This window comes from Epinephelus lanceolatus, chromosome 12 (genome assembly GCF_041903045.1).
Source record: "Epinephelus lanceolatus isolate andai-2023 chromosome 12, ASM4190304v1, whole genome shotgun sequence".
In the NCBI taxonomy this organism is placed as follows: Eukaryota; Metazoa; Chordata; class Actinopteri; order Perciformes; family Serranidae; genus Epinephelus; species Epinephelus lanceolatus.
This window is the reverse complement of record NC_135745.1, coordinates 41779647-41801765: the sequence shown is the minus strand read 5'-3', so window position 1 is coordinate 41801765 and position 22119 is coordinate 41779647. Positions and strand designations below refer to the sequence as shown.

General features: G+C 42.1%; 1 protein-coding gene across 1 annotated transcript; it reads left to right on the top strand.

Moving 5' to 3' along the window:
- The first annotated feature begins 4081 nt into the window (after positions 1-4081).
- On the top strand, positions 4082-15819 carry LOC144465135 (E3 ubiquitin/ISG15 ligase TRIM25-like). The gene is made up of 2 exons (XM_078173501.1): positions 4082-4992; positions 14099-15819. Exons 1-2 carry the CDS (start codon positions 4165-4167, stop codon positions 15554-15556), a joined length of 2286 nt encoding a protein of 761 aa, XP_078029627.1. The 5' UTR covers positions 4082-4164; the 3' UTR covers positions 15557-15819.
- Positions 15820-22119: the final 6300 nt, after the last annotated feature.

The window sequence follows — 22119 nt, the reverse complement described above, 5'->3', positions numbered from 1 at the left end:
ATTTGTACAGTGCTTCACTTTATATGAAGTAGAATGACACAACAGACTTAAAGCAGTGGTGTAACAGTATGGATGTACTGTCTGTTTGAATCCAGCTACAAGTCAGGCAACAAGCAGCAGCACGGCTGGATTCAGCACACCACCTCACTACCTCACGACTTCCAGTGAGACACAGCCTGAATCAGGTGAGTTCTGTAACTGTATGTTACTGCTGCAGTCATGTTTCTAATGTAAATATGGCCACATCCAGAGACATGTTTGTTGTTTCTATCAAATATTCACAAATACTCTTACCACAATATTCACATCACTTACACATGCAACTCATCCTGGCCTGTACATCTGGAATGTTTTCGTCCATTTGTCCACACATGGAGGCTATGAAAGTCTATTTTTACAATGTCAGTAAGTTGGCCAAGCCTTTAAACATTTATAAAGCTCCATAGCGACGGAAAACAATGGGAACTGTAGCTTGCACACAGATCCCAATTTTCATTTGAATGCAATATTGCCACATATTTGACTTTATTAAAAGGAGTCCATTCAAGAATACCAACACTATCTATTACCAAAATCTGTCTCACATACTTCTATTATTATGGTAAAAGTAGCACAATAAAATATATTTGATGACAAATACAGTTTACAGAGGAAATATGGCCTAACTCAAAATATAATCAAAGTATAGTGCAACTATCAATATTTATTCAACTTGTCTACAGGACATATTAACGCTAGAATAGCTAATCCTCCTTCAAAAAAGTTAAACTAGGGGGTGGGGGCACCGAACCCTAATCCCGCCTAGGGCACCAAAGTGGCTAGAGCCGGCTTTGATGCACACAGTGTGATATTACACATATTGAAATGTCTCTTTACTGATGTTGTGGGAAGCTGCCAAAGGCTGAGTGAACTCTGGACTTGTCTTCCTGCAGTGAACATCACAGCAGGTGAACAAGTGAAATGTGAAAAGTGATGCTCAACACAAGAGGGCGCCTTCATCCTGCTAAGCAGGGAGGTAGAGGAGGTTAAAGCTCCTCCACTCACTTTGTCTGCATGTTTTAGTTTTTAGACTCATGAAACCATTTGATAATAAACACACATGGTGTCACACATGGTGCTAAATTGTGTCAGACCACTAAACGTTCAGGTTTCCTTAAATATACACTCAGTCCTCTCTGTGTGAAGATCAGGCAGCCAGTGATGGTCAAAGGTTGAAATGTATGAGGAGCGTCTGGTGTGCTGCTGATTAAAGAAGCTCCTGGTTTCACCTACATTTATTAAACACACTCTCCTCACACCACTGCTGCAGAGAAACTACATGATTCAAATATGTGCCACCTTTTGCAGAGTCCCCCTCACACAGAAGGCCAACCAGTGCCACATCATCAGCAGTGTGTTTGAGTTTCAACTCATTGGTTTACAGAGAAAAGAACAGAGGTGATAAAATGGCACCTGGTGATGCACCTGTGTTCACACTCCTCTCTGACACCTCACCTTTACACACATGCTAGGATTTCATGATTTAAATTACAAAAAGCTGAAATGATTGTCTTTATTAATGTTTGTTTGGCTCATGATCCTCACTGACTGAAGGTGACACTTTAGTTTGACCTCCTTTATTTCAACTAATAAACACCACACAGTGTTTTGATTTCAAGGTCATCATTTAATATCAACAGTTTTCCTCACAATCACAGTCATGATGAAAATAAAAAGTTTAAGTGACCTCAGTGTGATTTGCTGCGAGAAAACTATAAATATTAATCAAATGCAAAAAACAATATTCTACAGATCCATCCATCAGTCATCAATCAGTTCATGGTGAAAACATGAGATGTTTGGAAGATGTTGGATTTTGGGTACCTCACTGCACAAATTCAAACCGCCAAAAAATCAGTGTCATGTGTCGTCAGTGTTTGACAACAACTGACGCTGGCATCAGACATTGTCCTGACATTGAATTTTGGTAAACAGACATCACAACCAAAATTCAACCAAATATAAACATTGGAAAACGTTGGTGACCAGCTGGGATGTCAAGAACCCTAAAATTCTTCTACATTGAACAAAAATATAAACGCAAAACTTTTGTTTTTGCTCCCATTTTTCGTGAGCTGGACTCAAAGATCTAAAACTTTTTCTACATACACAAAAGACCATTTCCCTCAAATATTGTTCACAAATCTGTCTAAATCTGTGTTAGTGAGCACTTCTCCTTTGCCGAGATAATCCATCCCACCTCACAGGTGTGGCATATCAAGATGCTGATTAGACAGCATGAATATTGCACAGGTGTGCCTTAGGCTGGCCACAATAAAAGGCCACTCTGAAATGTGCAGTTTTGCTTTATTCGGGGGGGGGGGGGGGGGGGGGGGTCAGAAAACCAGTCAGTATCTGGTGTGACCACCATTTGCCTCACGCAGTGCAACACATCTCCTTCGCATAGAGTTGATCAGGTTGTTGATTGTGGCCTGTGGAATGTTGGTCCACTCCTCTTCAGTGGCTGTGTGAAGCTGCTGGATATTGGCAGGAACTGGAACACGCTGTCGTATACGCCGATCCAGAGCATCCCAAACATGCTCAATGGGTGACATGTCCGGTGAGTATGCTGGCCATGCAAGAACTGGGATGTTTTCAGCTTCCAGGAATTGTGTACAGATCCTTGCAACATGGGGCCGTGCATTATCATGCTGCAACATGAGGTGATGGTCGTGGATGAATGGCACAACAATGGGCCTCAGGATCTCGTCACGGTATCTCTGTACATTCAAAATGCCATCAATAAAATGCACCTGTGTTCGTTGTCCATAACATACGCCTGCCCATACCATAACCCCACCGCCACCATAGGCCACTCGATCCACAACGTTGACATTAGCAAACCGCTCACCCACACAACGCCACACACACTGTCTGCCATCTGCCCTGAACAGTGAAAACCAGGATTCATCCATGAAGAGAACACCTCTCCAACGTGCCAGACGCCATCGAATGTGAGCATTTACCCACTCAAGTCGGTTACAACGACGAACTGCAGTCAGGTCGAGACCCCGATGAGGACGACGAGCATGCAGATGATCTTCCCTGAGACGGTTTCTGACAGTTTGTGCAGAAATTCTTTGGTTATGCAAACCGATTGTTGCAGCAGCTGTCCGGGTGGCTGGTCTCAGACGATCTTGGAGGTGAACATGCTGGATGTGGACGTCCTGGGCTGGTGTGGTTACACGTGGTCTGCGGTTGTGAGGCCGGTTGGAGATGGCTTATGGTAGAGAAATGAACATTCAATTCACGGGCAACAGCTCTGGTGGACATGCCAATTGCACGCTCCCTCAAAACTTGCAACATCTGTGGCATTGTGCTGTGTGATAAAACTGAACATTTTAGAGTGGCCTTTTATTGTGGCCAGCCTAAGGCACACCTGTGCAATAATCATGCTGTCTAATCAGCATCTTGATATGCCACACCTGTGAGGTGGGATGGATTATCTCGGCAAAGGAGAAGTGCTCACTAACACAGATTTAGATAGATTTGTGAACGATATTTGAGGGAAATGGTCTTTTGTGTGTATAGAAAAAGTTTTAGATCTTTGAGTCCAGCTCACGAAAAATGGGAGCAAAAACAAAAGTGTTGCGTTTATATTTTTGTTCAGTGTATCTTTACAGCTGATATGGTGACTGTGGTTATAGCTATTATCTAATTATTGCTCAGAGTTCTGCACTGATAGTTTGGTTTATTTCATGAGACTGGTTTAATCAACTGACTATCATTTTTCCTTTTTCGGGAATGCTGCTGAAAACTGAATATTTTACTGAAAATGGTCGATAAACATTTTTAATAATTATTATTTCCGATAGACTTTTGAATCCTTTGAACTACGAGTTTCCAACAACTGCATTAACTTCACTTGAAAACGTGAAACATTTAACTAACATGAAATGTCTAACTGTGTGAGCTGAGTGTCGTAGTTTGAATCTGTTTTTACTGCCTGTTGTAAATGTCAGATAACACACCCTGCCTCTCACCACTCCTTGTGGAATGCAGCAAAGCCTGAAAAGCCTTCCCTCTCCTCCCTCCTCCTGAAGCCAGCTCGTCTCTATCAACAGATTTGTTTTTCTGATCAGAGAGAGTGAAACTATTTGACAGTCACCATCACTGAGAGGTGAAATGGCGCAGAAAGGAGTTGAGCTGGACCGAGAAACCTTCTCTTGTTCCATCTGTCTGGATCTACTGAAGGATCCGGTGGCTCTTCCCTGTGGACACAGCTACTGCATCAACTGTATTCAAAGCTTCTGGGATGGAGAGGATGAGAAGAGAATCTACAGCTGCCCTCAGTGTAGGCAGAGCTTCACACCGAGGCCTGTCCTGAGGAAAAACACCATGTTAGCAGTTTTAGTGGAGCAACTGAAGAAGACTGGACTCCAAGCTGCTCCTGCTGATCACTGCTATGCTGGAGCTGAAGATGTGGCCTGTGATGTCTGCACTGGGAGGAAACTGAAAGCCTTCAAGTCCTGTCTGCAGTGTGTGGCCTCTTACTGTGAGAAACACCTCCAGCCTCATCGTGACTCAGCTCCATTACAGAAACACAAGCTGGTGGAGCCCTCCAAGAAGCTGCAGGAGAACATCTGCTCTCGTCATGATGAGGTGATGAAGATGTTCTGCCGCACTGATCAGCAGTGTATCTGTTATCTCTGCTCTGTGGAGGAACATAAAGGCCACGACACAGTGTCAGCTGCAGCAGAAAGGACTGAGAGGCAGAGAGAGCTGGAGGGGAGTCGACAAAACATCCAGCAGAGAATCCAGGACACAGAGAAAGATGTGAAGCTGCTCCAACAGGAGGTGGAGGCTATCAGTCGCTCTGCTGATAAAGCAGTGGAGCACAGTGAGAAGATCTTCACTGAGCTGATCCGTCTCATGGAGAAAAGACGCTCTGATGTGAAGCAGCAGCTCAGATGGCAGCAGGAAACTGAAGTGAGTCGAGTCAAAGAGTCAGAGGTAAACTACAGGACGCTCTGAGGGACACATGGACAAACGCCTCACTGACAGGAACTGAAGTGGATGTTTTACTGCCACAACCAGAGCCCAAGACCAGAGCTGAGTTCTTCAGATATTCACGTCACATCACACTGGATCCAAACACAGCAAACACATGGCTGTTATTATCTGAGGGGAACAGGAAAGTGACAGTAATGAGACAACAACAGTCTTATTCTAAACACCCAGACAGATTCACTGGATGTTGTCAGGTCCTGAGTAGAGAGAGTCTGACTGGACGTTGTTACTGGGAGGTGGAGTGGAGAGGAGGAGTTTATGTAGCAGTTGCAGACAAGAATATCAGCAGAGCAGGGTGGGGGGATGAATGTTTATTTGGACACAATGACAAATCTTGGATGTTAAGATGTGACAATAACAGTTATAACTTTTATCACAACAAAGTCAAAACTCGTGTCTCAGGTCCTTGGTCCTCCAGAGTAGGAGTGTACCTGGATCACAGTGCAGGTATTCTGTCCTTCTACAGCGTCTCTGAAACCATGACTCTCCTCCACAGAGTCCAGACCGCATTCACTCAGCCTCTGTATGCTGGATTTTGGCTTCATCCTGATTCCACAGCTGAGTTGTGTCAAGTCAAACAGTCAGAAGTCATTTAAGGGTTAAACTCTGTGTTTGGTCTCCATGTTTGTTGCTGACAGCTGATTGTTGTGGCGTTTCTTCACTGCACACAGATCAGCTGTCAGTCAAACATTGTGGGCGGGACTTTGACGTCTTCTCCTGAGTTGTTGTGTAAATGTTTGAGTGTGTGTAGGTGGCGCTCCTTCCTGTGTGTGTCACCTCCTTTATCCTCCACACTTTGTTGTCTTTGTGTTCATCTGTAAAGAAATGTATAATCACATTTATTTGTTTGGCAGACCAAATGTTGTTGTTGTTATGGGGTTTTATAGAAGTGTAATGATCCTGATCATAATCAATAAGGACATCATTCATTATTGTCTTGTACACAGCTGAGATTCTTGTGTGGATGAAGTGAATCTGAACATGAAATCACTGAACAAGAGTCATTTAATAGTGTTTGCTTTCTGTTTTTGTGTCCATGAACATCAAATAAATTTGGATGCAGATCATAATTTGTGTCGTCACAAGTCATTCAAGTGAAATTTGTTATTTAAATCTTTGTTTTGATCAGATGTGGCCAGCACAAACATGATTTATTCCTGAGCTTGATGAGGTCTCATTTTAATTTTTAAAACTTTGATTTTAAACATGTATAAATGTTGATATGACAGAATCGATCTGGGAGAAATGTTCTCAGCAGACAGCACCTAACAGAGACACTAGGAAACCAAACACTACCACAGTGACAGTGAGTGACTCAGCTTTTATAACACGTGAAATATCTGAACTCCAACAACAAATGTAAAAATGAGCAGCTTATATCAGGTCCAGTCATAAAATCATGACATGAAAATATGATTCTTTACATTTGGTTCCAAGTGTTTCCATGTTCTTTAATCAGAATTCAACAGTCAGAGACTTTTGAACGTTTAGCCTCAAATCTCACATTCCCAAATACTATGTCTTATCTCTCCCATCTCCCAAGAGAGGATGCAGGTGACACTGAGGCCAGTGTGCCAGTCAGAGAAAGAACCATTGAGCAAAATGTTAGAGTTAGATGGCCTAGAGCAAATGACAGTAAAGAATGAGAGATAGTTAATAGAGATTTGTCAGTAATCTTGAGTAGACTTAGAGGAAATGCAGTAGAAAGGTTAGAAAAGATGGGAGATATAATTTACTCATATGGTGTAGAGAGGTTTGGGTTGCATGAGAGAAAGAGGAGTGAGAGGGTACAGTCAGGTAAATCTAGGCGGCAAAGACAAATAGAGAAGTTAGTCAAGGAAAGGAGACAGTTAAGAAAGCAGTGGAGAAAGGCTACAGAAGAAGAAAGGGAGGGAATTAAGGTGTTGCAAGAGGAGTTGAGAAGCAGGCTAGCAGTTCTTAGAAGGGCAGAGCATCTCAGGAAAAAGAGGAGGAAGAAGGAACATGCTAGGACAGGTTTTTTCAGGGACCCTTTTAAGTTTGTTAAAGGATTGTTCAGCCAGGAAAAGGGAGGGCAGCTCAAAGTAGAAAGGTTAGAGGTTGAAGAATATTTGAGAAATACATATTCAGATTTAGAGAAGAATAGGATAGTAGGTTTCCCACCTGATATCCCTCCATTAGGAAGGATAGAGCATGAGATGGATGTCAGACCACCTAGGTGGAAGGAAGTTCAGGAGGTGGTCAGGCGTGCAAAGGCTTCTTCGGCCCCAGGGCCTAATGGAGTCCCCTACCGGGTTTATAAAGGTGCGTCTGATATCCTTAAATTTTTGTGGAAACAGCTAAGAATAGTTTGGGAAAAACAAATTATACCAAGAGCATGGCGTAGGGCAGGGGGTGTCCTCATTCCTAAGGAGAAGGAGTCTGTGGACCTTAGCCAGTTCCGGATGATTTCTCTCTTGAACGTGGAGGGGAAGATTTTCTTTAGTGTAATTGCGCAGAGATTAGCTAGCTACTTAGAAAGGAATAGCTTAATAGATACCATGGTGCAGAAGGCAGGAATACCAGGTTTTTCAGGGTGTTTAGAGCATACTAGCATGATCTGGCACCAGATTCAGGCAGCAAAGATTAACAAAAGGGACCTACATGTAATATTTTTAGATCTTGCAAATGCATTTGGTTCAGTACCCCACAGCCTCATTTGGAGTGCGTTTGACTATTTCAGAGTGCCACAGGTAGTTGTCACCTTAGTGAAAGCATACTTTCAGGATATTAGGTTGTGTCTAAGTACAGCAGGCTTCACAACAGGTTGGCAGAGGCTAGAAATAGGCATCATGGCAGGGTGTACAATTTCTCCATTAGCATTTACTATGGCGATGGAAGTAATCATCAGGGCTTCTAAGTGGGTGGTAGGTGGAGAGAGACGGCAGAATGGGTTGCATTTTCCACCAGTTAGGGCTTACATGGATGAAATGACACTGGTGACCACAACAACGCCATGTACAAAGAGGCTACTAGAGAAGTCTGTGGATATTCTCATTTATCCAGGTCAATTCCATTCTGGCAACAATTAAATCGTAGGCAACTGGACTTTGATTTTGTCTAGAAGACGTTTCGCCTCTTATCCAAGCGGCTTCATCAGTTCTCAACGCATCAGTCTGACTAGTCCTCACTAGTCTGACAAACAGTGGAGTAAGACTCAGGTTTTTAACCTCTGTGGAGGTGTACACCCACCACCCTCATAAGACAATACTTCGTTAGTGGAGTTTCACTGGACCATTGTTTGGGTCAGGTGAGTCACACTAGTGAACGACGGTCATTAGGAGTGGGTGGGGCCACTGGTGAGCAACAGTCGTTACTAGAGAAGGTAAATAAGAACCTGAAGTGGGCCAGCATGAAGATCAAGCCTAGTAAATCTAGAAGCATCTCGATATGTAGAGGGAAGTTAAGTGATAGGAAGTTTGTCATAGATGATGAGGACATCCCAACAATTAGGGAAAAGTCAGTAAAGAGCTTAGGTAGGTGGTACAATGTGGAGTTGAATGATGAGGAACAGGTGGTGACATTTAGGAAAGATGTGGCGGAAGGATTGGATAGAATAGATAAATCAGAACTTCCAGGAAAGTTGAAGTTGTGGTGTTTGCAATTTGGGCTATATCCTAGGTTAATGTGACCGTTGTCAGTTTATGAAATTCCAATATCCGTAGGGGAGAGAATTGAAAGGTCGGTTAGCTCCTATATTAGGAAGTGGTTGGGTGCTCCTAGGTGCCTAAGTAGTGTTGCATTGTATGGAAAAGGGATACTTCAGCTGCCAGTATCTAGTTTAACAGAGGAATCTAAATGTACAAAGGTCAGGACAGAGCTGTTGTTATCTGGGAGTAAGGACGTGGTAGTTAGGAGTGTGGTTCCAAATCCAACCAAGGGGAGGAAGTGGAACCCAAGATCGGCAGTTCAGGAGGCAGAAGCAGCTCTTAGGCATGTAGAGATTGTAGGTAATGTTCAGTTTGGCCGGAGAGGCCTGGGGCTTGCCTCAGGCAAACCGGTATGGAATAAAGCAGGTCTCAAAGATAAAAGAAAGCTGGTCGTGGAACAGATACGTAGACAGGAAGAGATATTAAGGGGTGCAAAGGTAGTGGCCCAGGCTAAACAGGGACAGTGGTTGAATTGGGAAAGTGTAGAGAAGAGGAAGCTTAGTTGGAGGGACCTGTGGAGTATTGAGGAGAATCGTATTAGATTCCTGGTAGGGGCTACATACGATGTGTTACAAACCCCCCAGAACCTAAAACTGTGGGTAAATGAGGACCCATCATTCCCACTGTGTTCAGGTACCGCAACCTTAAAGCATATTTTGTCAGGCTGTAAAGTTAGCTTGTCACAAGGCCGATATACATGGCGACATAACCAGGTGTTGAAATGTTTAGCTGCAGGAATCGAAGGGAAACGAAGACAGGTGAATTCAGAAGGGGTTAAGGATAGGAGTTCAGCAATTCAGTTTGTCCGTGAGGGAGAGAAATACAGAAGGGATAAGTTAGTAAGGAGGCAAGGGTGTGGGTGCCTAGAAGGTGCTTGTGATTGGGAAATGCAAGTAGATTTAGGGGGAAAGCTTGTTGTTCCCCAGGAAATAGTTTGTACCAAGCAGAGGCCTGACTTAGTGTTGTGGTCAGTGAGTCAATGGATAGTGTATGTCATTGAGCTGACAGTTCCTTGGGAAGACTCAGTGGAAGAAGCCTATGAAAGAAAAAAGCTTAGATATGCAGACTTAGGAGCAGAAGCTGAGCAGCGAGGATGGAAGACTAGGATTTGTCCAGTGGAAGTGGGGTGTAGGGGATTCATAGCAAGATCAGCTGTCTCGCTCCTGGGGGAACTCGGAGTGCGGGGACAGAATTTGAGGAAGACAGTGAGGGAAATGTCAGATGAAGCAGCAAGAACCAGCCACTTTATCTATTACAGAAGAAATAATGTCAGTTGGGGGCCAGCAGGAGGAACTACTAAACAGGGCACATAACTCCTTGAGATCAGGTGGAGAGATCCACTTCCTCTCAGGAGGAAATCCAGGAAGAGGAAGGTTATTTAAGTGTGGGAGTGGCCTATTTGAATCCATTTTGTTTGAGACCATGCTGCAAGGTGAGTGTGTTTGCTGATCCTGTGAGTTTATTATCTCCTTTAACTTTAGCTTATATTGTAGTTATGCTATGTAGCGTGTGAAATAGAGTATGGTGAATGTGCTAGGAAAGGTAGTATCAGCACTGTTTCTACCTGGAGCTTGCATGTACAGAGCCTGGGTTTGTTGAAGGTGGCAGTGCTGTTTGGGCTGAGAAAGCCATGTGTAAGTAAGGTAAAGGAGGTTGTTGGGTTGGTGTGGGGAGCAGTGAGACCTGGCATTAGGGGAGTGTCTCTGGGACGCCAGAGATCACTGTCTAGCCTCCTGGAGGTGTCGTGGGACCAACTAGACGAAACACCGGTGAAAGGAGGTTCCCACCCGATGACCCCAAAGACATGTTAGTTATCACTGCTCACTGGTCTGTATAGTTAAGCCTTGCCATGATAGCTTATCATAGGGCTTAGCAGGTTATTCACTGAGTGCTGATCCTTTTCTAGAGCACAAACTTCTTGTGTTTATTTGAATTAAAGTCGAATATCTACAAAATTTAAACACAAAACTATTTTATGAATGACAGCCACTTACTCAGCAATAAGATTTTTTGTTTTTAACCTGTCATCTTTCTCTCTTGTAGGACACTTGAGGAAAGTTACAACACCTAGGCCAATGTGATATTTACTCCACAGTAAAGAGGTTGTTTCACAAGAAATTAAGATTTTGCAAATTATGACACTGGGTCCTAATTCATAGGTTTTATAATTACTGTTATAAATCTTTTCATTTATTTCATGTGTACTTTTTGTAACCTTTTAATATGGATGATTTCATGAATGCAAGCTTTGACTTAATTTTGTTAAACTGTCTGTGTAATGGTTAGAATTTTTGTGATATAAAATGGATCAGACAAAATTTACTTTAGAGTAAAAGCAAATTCTTTGAAAGCTGTCATTCATCAGTTTCCTGTGATGATTGGAAATATAGGGGCGATTTAAACCATTAACAAAATATAATTGTTATTAATGGCATCTTAATGTTTTCATTTATGTCTTAACATTTACCCAAGTTTGCATTTATCTTAGCAGAATGTAAAAAAAAATGAAAAGCTGATGTTATGTGCTGGTTTTGTTTGAACAAGGAAATATCTGCACACTGAATAGTTTTAAGTCCCGTAGGAGGTATTATTTATTTGTGACATTGTGACATATGAGAAGGTTCTGTGGGTATTGCTCGGTATTGAGGCTTATATAGTGAGGCTAAAAAAACCAACAACACATAATTGGCTGATTATCTTTCTGTTTGCCTCACTATAAAAACGTCACGATATCTTTGCCTGAGGAAGACCCTCTCAGAGTTGGCAACATAGCGAACAAGTGATACCTCCTTGGGGGCTTCAAAACTATTGTGTCCAGCTAATTCTTTGTTTTTCACTTTGAACCCTTTTATCCAGTCACATTCTTCTGTGTTACAACTAGACTTCTAACAGAGCAGCAAACAAAGGTTACTCTCCAAAATCTTCTCAGGCTCTGCTGCTGGGTGTAAGGTGCTTAGTTATCTTCAAGTACAAAGTTAAAATAATCAGGCCCACACAGAAATGGACTGCTTAATTTTTTGTCAGTGACAATGTTAAACATTAATGCTTAATGTTTTATCTGTAGTGGATGCTTTGTTTGTCCTTTCAATTGACAGTCAGATTTGATTGTGAATACAACATTCAGTCAGTAACAAAGACAAAAGCAGTGCAAATATAAATAGAATTTATTGAAATCTTAAACAAGTTACAGATGAATATAAAAAACTCAACATTAGCCATGACAGCCTGGGCTATGTTCAGGCCTAACAAAATGTGTCCTAAAGGCCAAATTCAAAAGCAGTGACACTGCCAACTGTAAGCAGTTCACTGCATTTGGAGGTGGTCTTTAAGACAATTAACTAATTTACTTAAAAACATATAATTTCTCCTAGGTGTGAGATGAATGTGTCTGATGTGAGGGTGCTCAATTATGGCACCATTTAAACTATGAACAAATGTAGCCATAACACTGTACACACATTTCCTGGCCTTATCAATCTTTGCTGGATTGACACCAGCCTCCCACCTGCACCTTTGGGCCAATGAAGAAAATGTTATCTTAATGCCAGGATGCTGGAGGTGAAGCTGGTGCAGGTCCTCCTTCATCATGCTGACCAGCTTGACACTGCTGACCTTCCCCATGTCATTGCCACCACAGTGGATGATGAGGACACCTGGTGCTGCTCTTCCTCGCAGGGACTGGGGAAAGAAGGAGAGAAGGCCTCCCCACTGCAGTCCACCCCAGCCAAACCAGCAGACACGGACGCCCGGCATGCTGAGGGTGCTTCCCAAGGTCTCTGCAGCTCTCTGGACACCACACCGGACATAGCTGTCACCAGTGCTCCACACTGCATATGAAAGGAAAATGAGTGTGATAAATAATTAGCATTATATATTTAAAAAAAGTTGAAGTGGTTTTTTTAAGATAACAGCTGAATCATTGTTTCAAGGTTTGTTGTATAACGTTAGTTTAAGCTAAACTCAGCTTACCTCAAGTTTCGTGAGGGAGCTGCAGGGGAGCTGGCACCAAGACTATTCAAGAGAAGGCTGGGACACGGGGTCAAACATGGGGGGATTGCACATGCGCAGTGTAACTTGAGCTGCGATGCTGGAGGGTGACAGCAGGGGCGCTAGATAACAAGCGCAGGATCCGCTCAGGAGATCAAGGAGTGCGCTTGGTTCGGTCTGCTTGGACTTTTGGACGGTGGCTGCCTGAAGTTGTCGGAATCACATCTCTGTCATTCTCACTCTCAACACAGGCCACCAGTCACAGTCCAATAATAAGCTGTGAAAATGACATGCATGCACATATCCCAGAACCAACAAAATGGAGGCAGATCAAATAGCTCTTGTTTTGCTGTGTGATGTTTCCAGCACAAAGCTCTTCCTCAGACTTTTAGTTCATTTGTTATTTGTGTGGTGACTGTTTGTGTGTGAAAACGCAAAATAAATCATTTTTGTCCTGCAATTGTTCCTGTGTTTTGTGGTGTGTGACATCAAGACAATAATGAAACTGAGAATATTTGAATACTGGAATATGTCAAAATGTGTCAATAAGCTCTTTTTTCGGTATCATTTTAATTTGTTTTTCTTCCTTAATAAAGTAGCTAACCTTAACTAATGCCTCTGGTAAAGAACTAGGGCTGCTGTCATTGGTTTTGATTCTGAGAATCATCCTTCAGTGTTACACTAGATATTATCACAATATATTTTGCTGTTAAGCCAGAGCACAGATTATCAGTTTTGCTATAATAGTTAAATTATATTGCAAAAACAAACATTATCAAATCATTCATAAATTCCCAAATGTAACAAAAAATACAAATTGACCATGAAACAAACATCCCCATTATTCCGCGGTCTCACGCCATCTACTGACCCTTTGAGGAAGTGCAGACCAGATTTTACTGCGCATGTGCAATCCCCCCATGTTTGACCCCGTGTCCCAGCCTTCTGTTGAATAGTCTTGGCTGGCACCAAGCGGGAGCAGCAACACTACAGGGCTAGCCAAAGTAGCGTAGCTTCTTAGCCTCGTAGCTTGTTAGCCTAGCTTGTTAGCCTTAGCTAACTTAGCAGCGCCGAGCGAGGTGTGCGTGTTTAAGCAACCAGGCTTCCTTCGGCCCGCTTCTTTGCCCATTTTTGATTGTCCGGGAGTTGGGCGCAGTCAGGCACTGCCAAGATGGCGACGTCCAGAGCGGAGTATTTTGAGCTTCAAATCCACTCTTCAGAAACGGATGGGTGACGTCACGGTGACTACGTCCATTATTTTGTACAGTCTATGGTCCACACATTTCCTTGTTCCCTCCCCTTCAGCTCTACAGTGTGTAACCAACACTGTGGTGACGTGAGAGAGCTGACAGACTCCATTCACTGCATGTTGGTTAGATCAGAGCTCAAACTAGTTGTTGACACTGAGAGGTGAAATGGCGCAGAAAGGAGTTGAGCTGGACCGAGAAACCTTCTCTTGTTCCATCTGTCTGGATCTAATGAAGGATCCGGGGACTCTTCACTGTGGACACAGCTACTGCATCAACTGTATTCAAAGCTTCTGGGATGGAGAGGATGAGAAGAGAATCTACAGCTGCCCTCAGTGTAGGCAGAGCTTCACACCGAGGCCTGTCCTGATGAAAAACATCATGTTAGCAGATTTGGTGGAGAAACTGAAGAAGACTGGACTCCAAGCGGCTCTTGCTGATCACTGCTATGCTGGAGCTGAAGATGTGAACCAACATAAAGGCCACGACACAGTGTCAGCTGCAGCAGAAAGGACTGAGAGGCAGAGAGAGCTGGAGGGGAGTCGACAAAACATCCAGCAGAGAATCCAGGACACAGAGAAAGATGTGAAGCTGCTCCAACAGGAGGTGGAGGCTATCAGTCGCTCTGCTGATAAAGCAGTGGAGCACAGTGAGAAGATCTTCACTGAGCTGATCCGTCTCATGGAGAAAAGACGCTCTGATGTGAAGCAGCAGCTCAGATGGCAGCAGGAAACTGAAGTGAGTCGAGTCAAAGAGCTTCAGGAGAAGCTGGAGCAGGAGATCACTGAGCTGAAGAGGAAAGACGCTGAGCTGAAGAAGCTCTCACACACAGAGGATCACAAGCAGTTTCTACACAACTACCCCTCACTGTCAGCACTCAGTGAAGCCACACACTCATCCAGCATCAACATCCGTCCTCGCCGCTACTTTGAGGACGTGACAGCGGCTGTGTCAGGAGTCAGAGATAAAGTACAGGACGCTCTGAGGGACACATGGACAAACGTCTCACTGACAGGGACTGAAGTGGATGTTTTACTGCCACAACCAGAGCCCAAGACCAGAGCTGAGTTCTTCAGATATTCACGTCACATCACACTGGATCCAAACACAGCACACACAGAGCTGTTATTATCTGAGGGGAACAGGAAAGTGACATTCATGAGTCAACAACAGTCTTATTCTAAACACCCAGACAGATTCACTGGATGTTATCAGGTCCTGAGTAGAGAGAGTCTGACTGGACGTTGTTACTGGGAGGTGGAGTGGAGAGGAGGAGTTTATGTAGCAGTCGCATACAAGAATATCAGCAGAGCAGGGTGGGATGATGAATGTAGATTTGGACACAATGACAAATCTTGGGTGTCATTTTTTCACAATAACAGTTATAACTTTTATCACAACAAAGTCCAAACTCGTGTCTCAGGTCCTCGGTCCTCCAGAGTAGGAGTGTACCTGGATCACAGTGCAGGTATTCTGTCCTTCTACAGCGTCTCTGAAACCATGACTCTCCTCCACAGAGTCCAGACCACATTCACTCAGCCTCTCTATGCTGGACTTTGTCTTTGTTGGACTGATTCCACAGCTGAGTTGTGTCAAGTCAAATAGTCAGAAGTCATTTAAGGGTTAAACTCTGTGTTTGGTCTCCATGTTTGTTGCTGACAGCTGATTGTTGTGGCGTTTCTTCACTGCACACAGATCAGCTGTCAGTCAAACATTGTGGGCGGGACTTTGACATCTTCTCCTGAGTTGTTGTGTAAATGTTTGAGTGTGTGTAGGTGGCGCTCCTTCCTGTGTGTGTCACCTCCTTTATCCTCCACACTTTGTTGTCTTTGTGTTCATCTGTAAAGAAATCTATAATCACATTTATTTGTTTGGCAGACCAAATGTTGTTGTTGTTATGAGGTTTTATAGAAGTGTAATGATCCTGATCATAATCAATAAGGACATCATTCATTATTGTCTTGTACACAGCTGAGATTCTTGTGTGGATGAAGTGAATCTGAACATGAAATCACTGAACAAGAGTCATTTAATAGTGTTTGCTTTCTGTTTTTGTGTCCATGAACATCAAATAAATTTGGATGCAGATCATAATTTGTGTCGTCACAAGTCATTCAAGTGAAATTTGTTATTTAAATCTTTGTTTTGATCAGATGTGGCCAGCACAAACATGATTTGTTCCTGAGCTTGTAGATTACAGACCAAAGACTGTTGTGGTTGGAGAACTGTGTCACAAAGTCCTCCTCAGTCCTGCTTCTCCCATTCTGCCTCTCTGTCCCTCCCTCCAGCCCCCTGCATCACCTCCATCCATCCACCAGATGTCCTCACACTTTCCCTCCTGTCCCAGTCACCTGACTCTCTCATTCACCTGCTCACCTGTTTCCACTTTCCCTCATCAGCCCTGCAGTATAGAAGCGCCACGTTTCCACTCATTCCCTGACAGACTGTTTTTTTCATGTCTTCTCACCACTGAGCTTCAAAAAGTTAAATATGTGTAACTTTGGGCCTAACTGTTTTTCTAGCAGGCTGTAAACATGTTTACTAAACATACAAAATAAATAAGTGAATAAAATAAAAAAAAATATGAAAAACATATAATTAAATCTAAACATGTACAGTACAGGCCAAAAGTTTGGACACACCTTCTCATTCAATGCGTTTTCTTTATTTTCATGACTATTTACATTGTAGATTCTCACTGAAGGCATCAAAACTATGAATGAACACATGTGGAGTTATGTACTTAACAAAAAAAGGTGAAATAACTGAAAACATGTTTTATATTCTAGTTTCTTCAAAATAGCCACCCTTTGCTCTGATTACTGCTTTGCACACTCTTGGCATTCTCTCCATGAGCTTCAAGAGGTAGTCACCTGAAATGGTTTTCCAACAGTCTTGAAGGAGTTCCCAGAGGTGTTTAGCACTTGTTGGCCCCTTTGCCTTCACTCTGCGGTCCAGCTCACCCCAAACCATCTCGATTGGGTTCAGGTCCGGTGACTGTGGAGGCCAGGTCATCTGCCGCAGCACTCCATCACTCTCCTTCTTGGTCAAATAGCCCTTACACAGCCTGGAGGTGTGTTTGGGGTCATTGTCCTGTTGAAAAATAAATGATCGTCCAACTAAACGCAAACCGGATGGGATGGCATGTCGCTGCAGGATGCTGTGGTAGCCATGCTGGTTCAGTGTGCCTTCAATTTTGAATAAATCCCCAACAGTGTCACCAGCAAAACACCCCCACACCATCACACCTCCTCCTCCATGCTTCACAGTGGGAACCAGGCATGTGGAATCCATCCGTTCACCTTTTCTGCGTCTCACAAAGACACGGCGGTTGGAACCAAAGATCTCAAATTTGGACTCATCAGACCAAAGCACAGATTTCCACTGGTCTAATGTCCATTCCTTGTGTTTCTTGGCCCAAACAAATCTCTTCTGCTTGTTGCCTCTCCTTAGCAGTGGTTTCCTAGCAGCTATTTGACCATGAAGGCCTGATTGGCGCAGTCTCCTCTTAACAGTTGTTCTAGAGATGGGTCTGCTGCTAGAACTCTGTGTGGCATTCATCTGGTCTCTGATCTGAGCTGCTGTTAACTTGTGATTTCTGAGGCTGGTGACTCGGATGAACTTATCCTCAGAAGCAGAGGTGACTCTTGGTCTTCCTTTCCTGGGTCGGTCCTCATGTGTGCCAGTTTGGTTGTAGCGCTTGATGGTTTTTGCGACTCCACTTGGGGACACATTTAAAGTTTTTGCAATTTTCCGGACTGACTGACCTTCATTTCTTAAAGTAATGATGGCCACTCGTTTTTCTTTAGTTTGCTGATTGGTTCTTGCCATAATATGAATTTTAACAGTTGTCCAATAGGGCTGTCGGCTGTGTATTAACCTGACTTCTGCACAACACAACTGATGGTCCCAACCCCATTGATAAAGCAAGAAATTCCACTAATTAACCCTGATAAGGCACACCTGTGAAGTGGAAACCATTTCAGGTGACTACCTCTTGAAGCTCATGGAGAGAATGCCAAGAGTGTGCAAAGCAGTAATCAGAGCAAAGGGTGGCTATTTTGAAGAAACTAGAATATAAAACATGTTTTCAGTTATTTCACCTTTTTTTGTTAAGTACATAACTCCACATGTGTTCATTCATAGTTTTGATGCCTTCAGTGAGAATCTACAATGTAAATAGTCATGAAAATAAAGAAAACGCATTGAATGAGAAGGTGTGTCCAAACTTTTGGCCTGTACTGTATAAAAGCTAGACTCCAAAAGTAGAGTAGCTGATCATAATAGGTTAGACCCTGATTGGACCTTTATCCCGTGCAACTGCCTGTCCCTTTAAAGTTTCTGTATGTTTGTAGGTATCTGTCTGTGTGTGTACCTGTGCCTGTACATACATGTGCGTGTGTTTTGACTGTTTTTCTTTTGCAAAGCTGTATAGCAGTTTGTATGTTGTTAAAGAAACATTAAAAATATCTGAAAACAAAACCCAACAAACAAAGAATTACAAGGTTCTGTCTGTGGTCTGAGCGGTTTTGAGACATTGAGCTTCAAAGTTTAGCATTCCAAATAACATCAATGATATGAACCTTTTTGTTTTCAAACTAAAAAGTCCACATTTTGACAGAAAGGTCAGATAGAACCGTATAATTCCAAGGTGACGATCAGCATCTTTCGTCTGCACTGACAGCCCAGTGTTATGAAAAGACCACATTTCCATTGATGAAAGGTTTCTTTAAATGTGGAGACAGAATGAAACTGGAAGATGGCACCACAAGAAAGGAACTTGCTTTAATTCCCGGCTTGTGCCATGGAGCTAACTTCCTTTTTGTTGTCTATCTTCTTCAGAGAGTTGAGTGTCTTATGCAGTGAGCCTGCAGCACTATCAGCAAGATCATTTTGGGAGGAATTAAAGTTGGCATGGGGCTCTTCTGTTATATCCTCCTGAGACCCAAGCTTTTGTTTGCTGTGCATTTTCAACTTCTCCTGGCTTTTTGGGATCAGTTGCACCTGATAAGTATAAAAAACTAAACATTGTCAACTATAATAAGTCCCAGTGTCCTCAAACGAGTACTTCCTAATTAACAGCATCTTGTTACTGGTGTCAAATTTGTTGCCATATCAAACTACAAACATTATTAATCAGAAATAAACAAGTTTCAACCATAACATGTGATCAGGTTTTAGACCTTGTTGACCTTTGTGTCGGGATCAGCTGCAGACTGACTTGGCAGAGATGGCTGCCATCTTGTTTTTACATGATCAGTGTATTGTGCTCTTAAAGCCACTAGATGGCACAAACAGTGTCCACGTATAAGGACAACAGGTCTGAGTTAAGGAGAATGAAAAATAAGGTCAAGCAAAGCCAAAATGTGACGTCCTCATGTGAGGACACTGGGTCTCGGGAAGATATTGAGAACTGGTGTTGAATAAATAAAGTGACTGTGTGGATAAATGAAGTCCCAAATCGTTGAACAGACTTTACTGATGGGGTGTGTGAACAAACTGAAGGTTGACATATAAATACACACGTTTGAAAAAAGTCTTTTCTTCTCGTCTTCGTTCCAGGGGATCAGACAAACCTGATGGAGAAAACGTGACACTGATTTGAGATTATAACTGAGGCACTTTTCCTCCTGTAACTTTCCTCACTGAAACAGCGTCACCACAGTCCTGGATGCCACTCATTTATTTCTCAGCTTCATTTCCTATCTATAGTATTTAGTATCATTTTTTGTTTATGCTCATTTTGATGCAGATAATAATTTGTGCCCTCAGAATTCCCTCAAGTTTAATTTGTTATTGAAACATTTAGTAGTTTGGAGCCAAAAATGGCCACTAGATGTGGCCAGCAGACGCATGATTTATTCCTGAATTTGAGCTCTTATTTTAAAGTTCTAACTTTAATTGTAAACATTTATAATGTGTATACATGACAGTATTAATAAGAGGAGAATGTCCCCAGCAGACAGCACTTTGCAGAGACACTAGAAATCCAAAACATTAAACCACCACTGGGATATTTGAACTGTGTTACTGGGGATTTTGGGGGAAGTCTCATTTCAGCGGTTGCACAAAGTTCCATCAATCAGAGCAACCTCAAACCAGAAGTTGTGGCATTTCCCTTTCAAAGTAGAACAGGGTGATGAGTGGTAGAAAATGAATCAAGTCACTTGATAATCAGCTCTTTTTTTCATTTTACATCCACTTGAACCCCTCTATTTTTCACTTCTCACACATTTCATCACTCCCATTACTAATATTTTCATAACTTCCAGTTTGTTGAATCACGTTTTGCTCCTTCACACACTTTCCTTAAATGACACTTTTGTGTTGTGAGTGATGATTGATGAATGTAAGGTGGGGAAAATGATGAAATATGGTTTTGTTTTCATCAAGTTACGATTGCTTTAATCAAACCAGATTTACAATGAATCAAATAACTCCTCACTCCACTCCTCATAATGTGTTGCAGAGCAGTAAAAAGAAACTCAAGGTTAAAGGTCAAGAACAAAATAAAAGCAGGTGAAAGTATTTTTTAAATGTTATCCTTGACCTCCTCTGTTCAGGGATGTAGCACCACATATTGGAACCTTTGCATAAGCAGTCTGTGTGGGCCCCGCACTTTTCCCCTCTTGATCCATCTCTCTCTCACACACCTTTTGAATACTTTTCTTATTAAGTCAGTTTGCTTTCTTTCCCTTTCCTTTCTTCCTTTCTTCCTTTCTTCCTTACTTCCTTTCTCTTGCTTGGGGAAAGACCATAGACTGTCTATAATAATGGATGGAGCTACTGTGATGTCACCTTTGGGTTTTGTGGACTCAAGTTCGGCATTTCAGCCGTGGCCATCTTGGTTTTTGGAGCCAGAAGTGACCATATTTGGAGGAGAGGGTGGAGCTGTGGACTGTAGCGACTCCTCGCAGACAACCTGTCACTCAAAGCAGCCCCGCCCATAACCCTCTGAAACCTGAGCAAACTGGCTTTATTTCTTTAAACACACGTGAAAAAGGCAACTAAAGAAGAAATGACCCAAAAATTTATTAAAAATTAAAAACAAGAAAATGTGAAAAATGAAACAACCTGGAAAGAGCGCTTAAAAATTGGAATAATTCTGTAACATCATTTTAAAATGTAATAAGCATAACAATAAATAAATAGTTTTAAAAAAAAATCTAAATCTTTATTTACTTTTTTTTTTGGTCATTAAAAAATCTTCTCACCAATTTCTCATTGTCTTTTTTTCATGTTTCCTCACCACTGAGCTCAGGGTTCAAAGGGTTAAATATGTGTAACTTTGGGCCTTAAAAAAAAAATGTTACGTTAAAATTCACCCCGTGTACAGTTGTTACGAGTGTAGAAATTAGCTATAGAGACCAAAACTGTTTTTGTAGCAGGCTGTAAACATGTTTACTAAACATTATTACTTGGGGCAAATAAATAAATGAATTAAATAAAAAAATATAAAAAACTATATCATTACGTCTAAACATATACATGATGAAAATATCCATTATAAAAATAATGATAAATCTTGCAATTAGCCTGTAGATGTTTTCCCAGTTGTGCTTATTTAAATGTTGTTGCTCATCGTCCTCCTTTTATTTTGAAATCCCTGACCGCAACCTGTATTGTTTCCTGTTTTCAGTTTAACAGCTGATGGTGAATATAAGAAAGAAACCTTTTTATATTCACCTGTACAAACATGTCACAAACTAAAGTGCAGAACCAAATAATCTGGTGCATTCAGGTCCTGTGGGGATTCAGAGCTGCACCAAGTAACTCATTTGAATCAGCTGTTTAAATGCATTTATCATCAAAATACATCTTTTACTCAAAATGACTTTCTGAATTGAATCTGTTTTCTCTCAAACATAACTTAAAGACTTTCATCTGCTAATAGTTTAATTGTTGGAGTTTCATTACCTTTACAGCAGTGATTAAATTCTGTGTCTCATATTTACTGTTTTAGAATTATTGTAAACAATCATGAGTTTGATGAAACTTAATTACGGGACAGTTTAGAAAACTGTGGAGCCGTCTCCAAACCCTCTGATTCTTAGAAGAGTTTACCTCCTAAAGGATGAAGTGATCAGTGTTTTTAAATGAGAAATGAGCTCTGTTGTAAACAAGTGTTAAACACACAGTATCTCTGTCAAACTGCTCCTCTTCCTGGA

Excerpts from the sequence above, each read along its gene's own strand:
- LOC144465135 (XM_078173501.1), top strand. The coding sequence starts at position 4,165 with ATGGCGCAGAAAGGAGTTGAGCTGGACCGAGAAACCTTCTCTTGTTCC. Across the intron at positions 4,993-14,098 it reads GTCGAGTCAAAGAGTCAGAG|TTGTTGACACTGAGAGGTGA; the intron begins GTAAACTACAGG and ends AGCTCAAACTAG.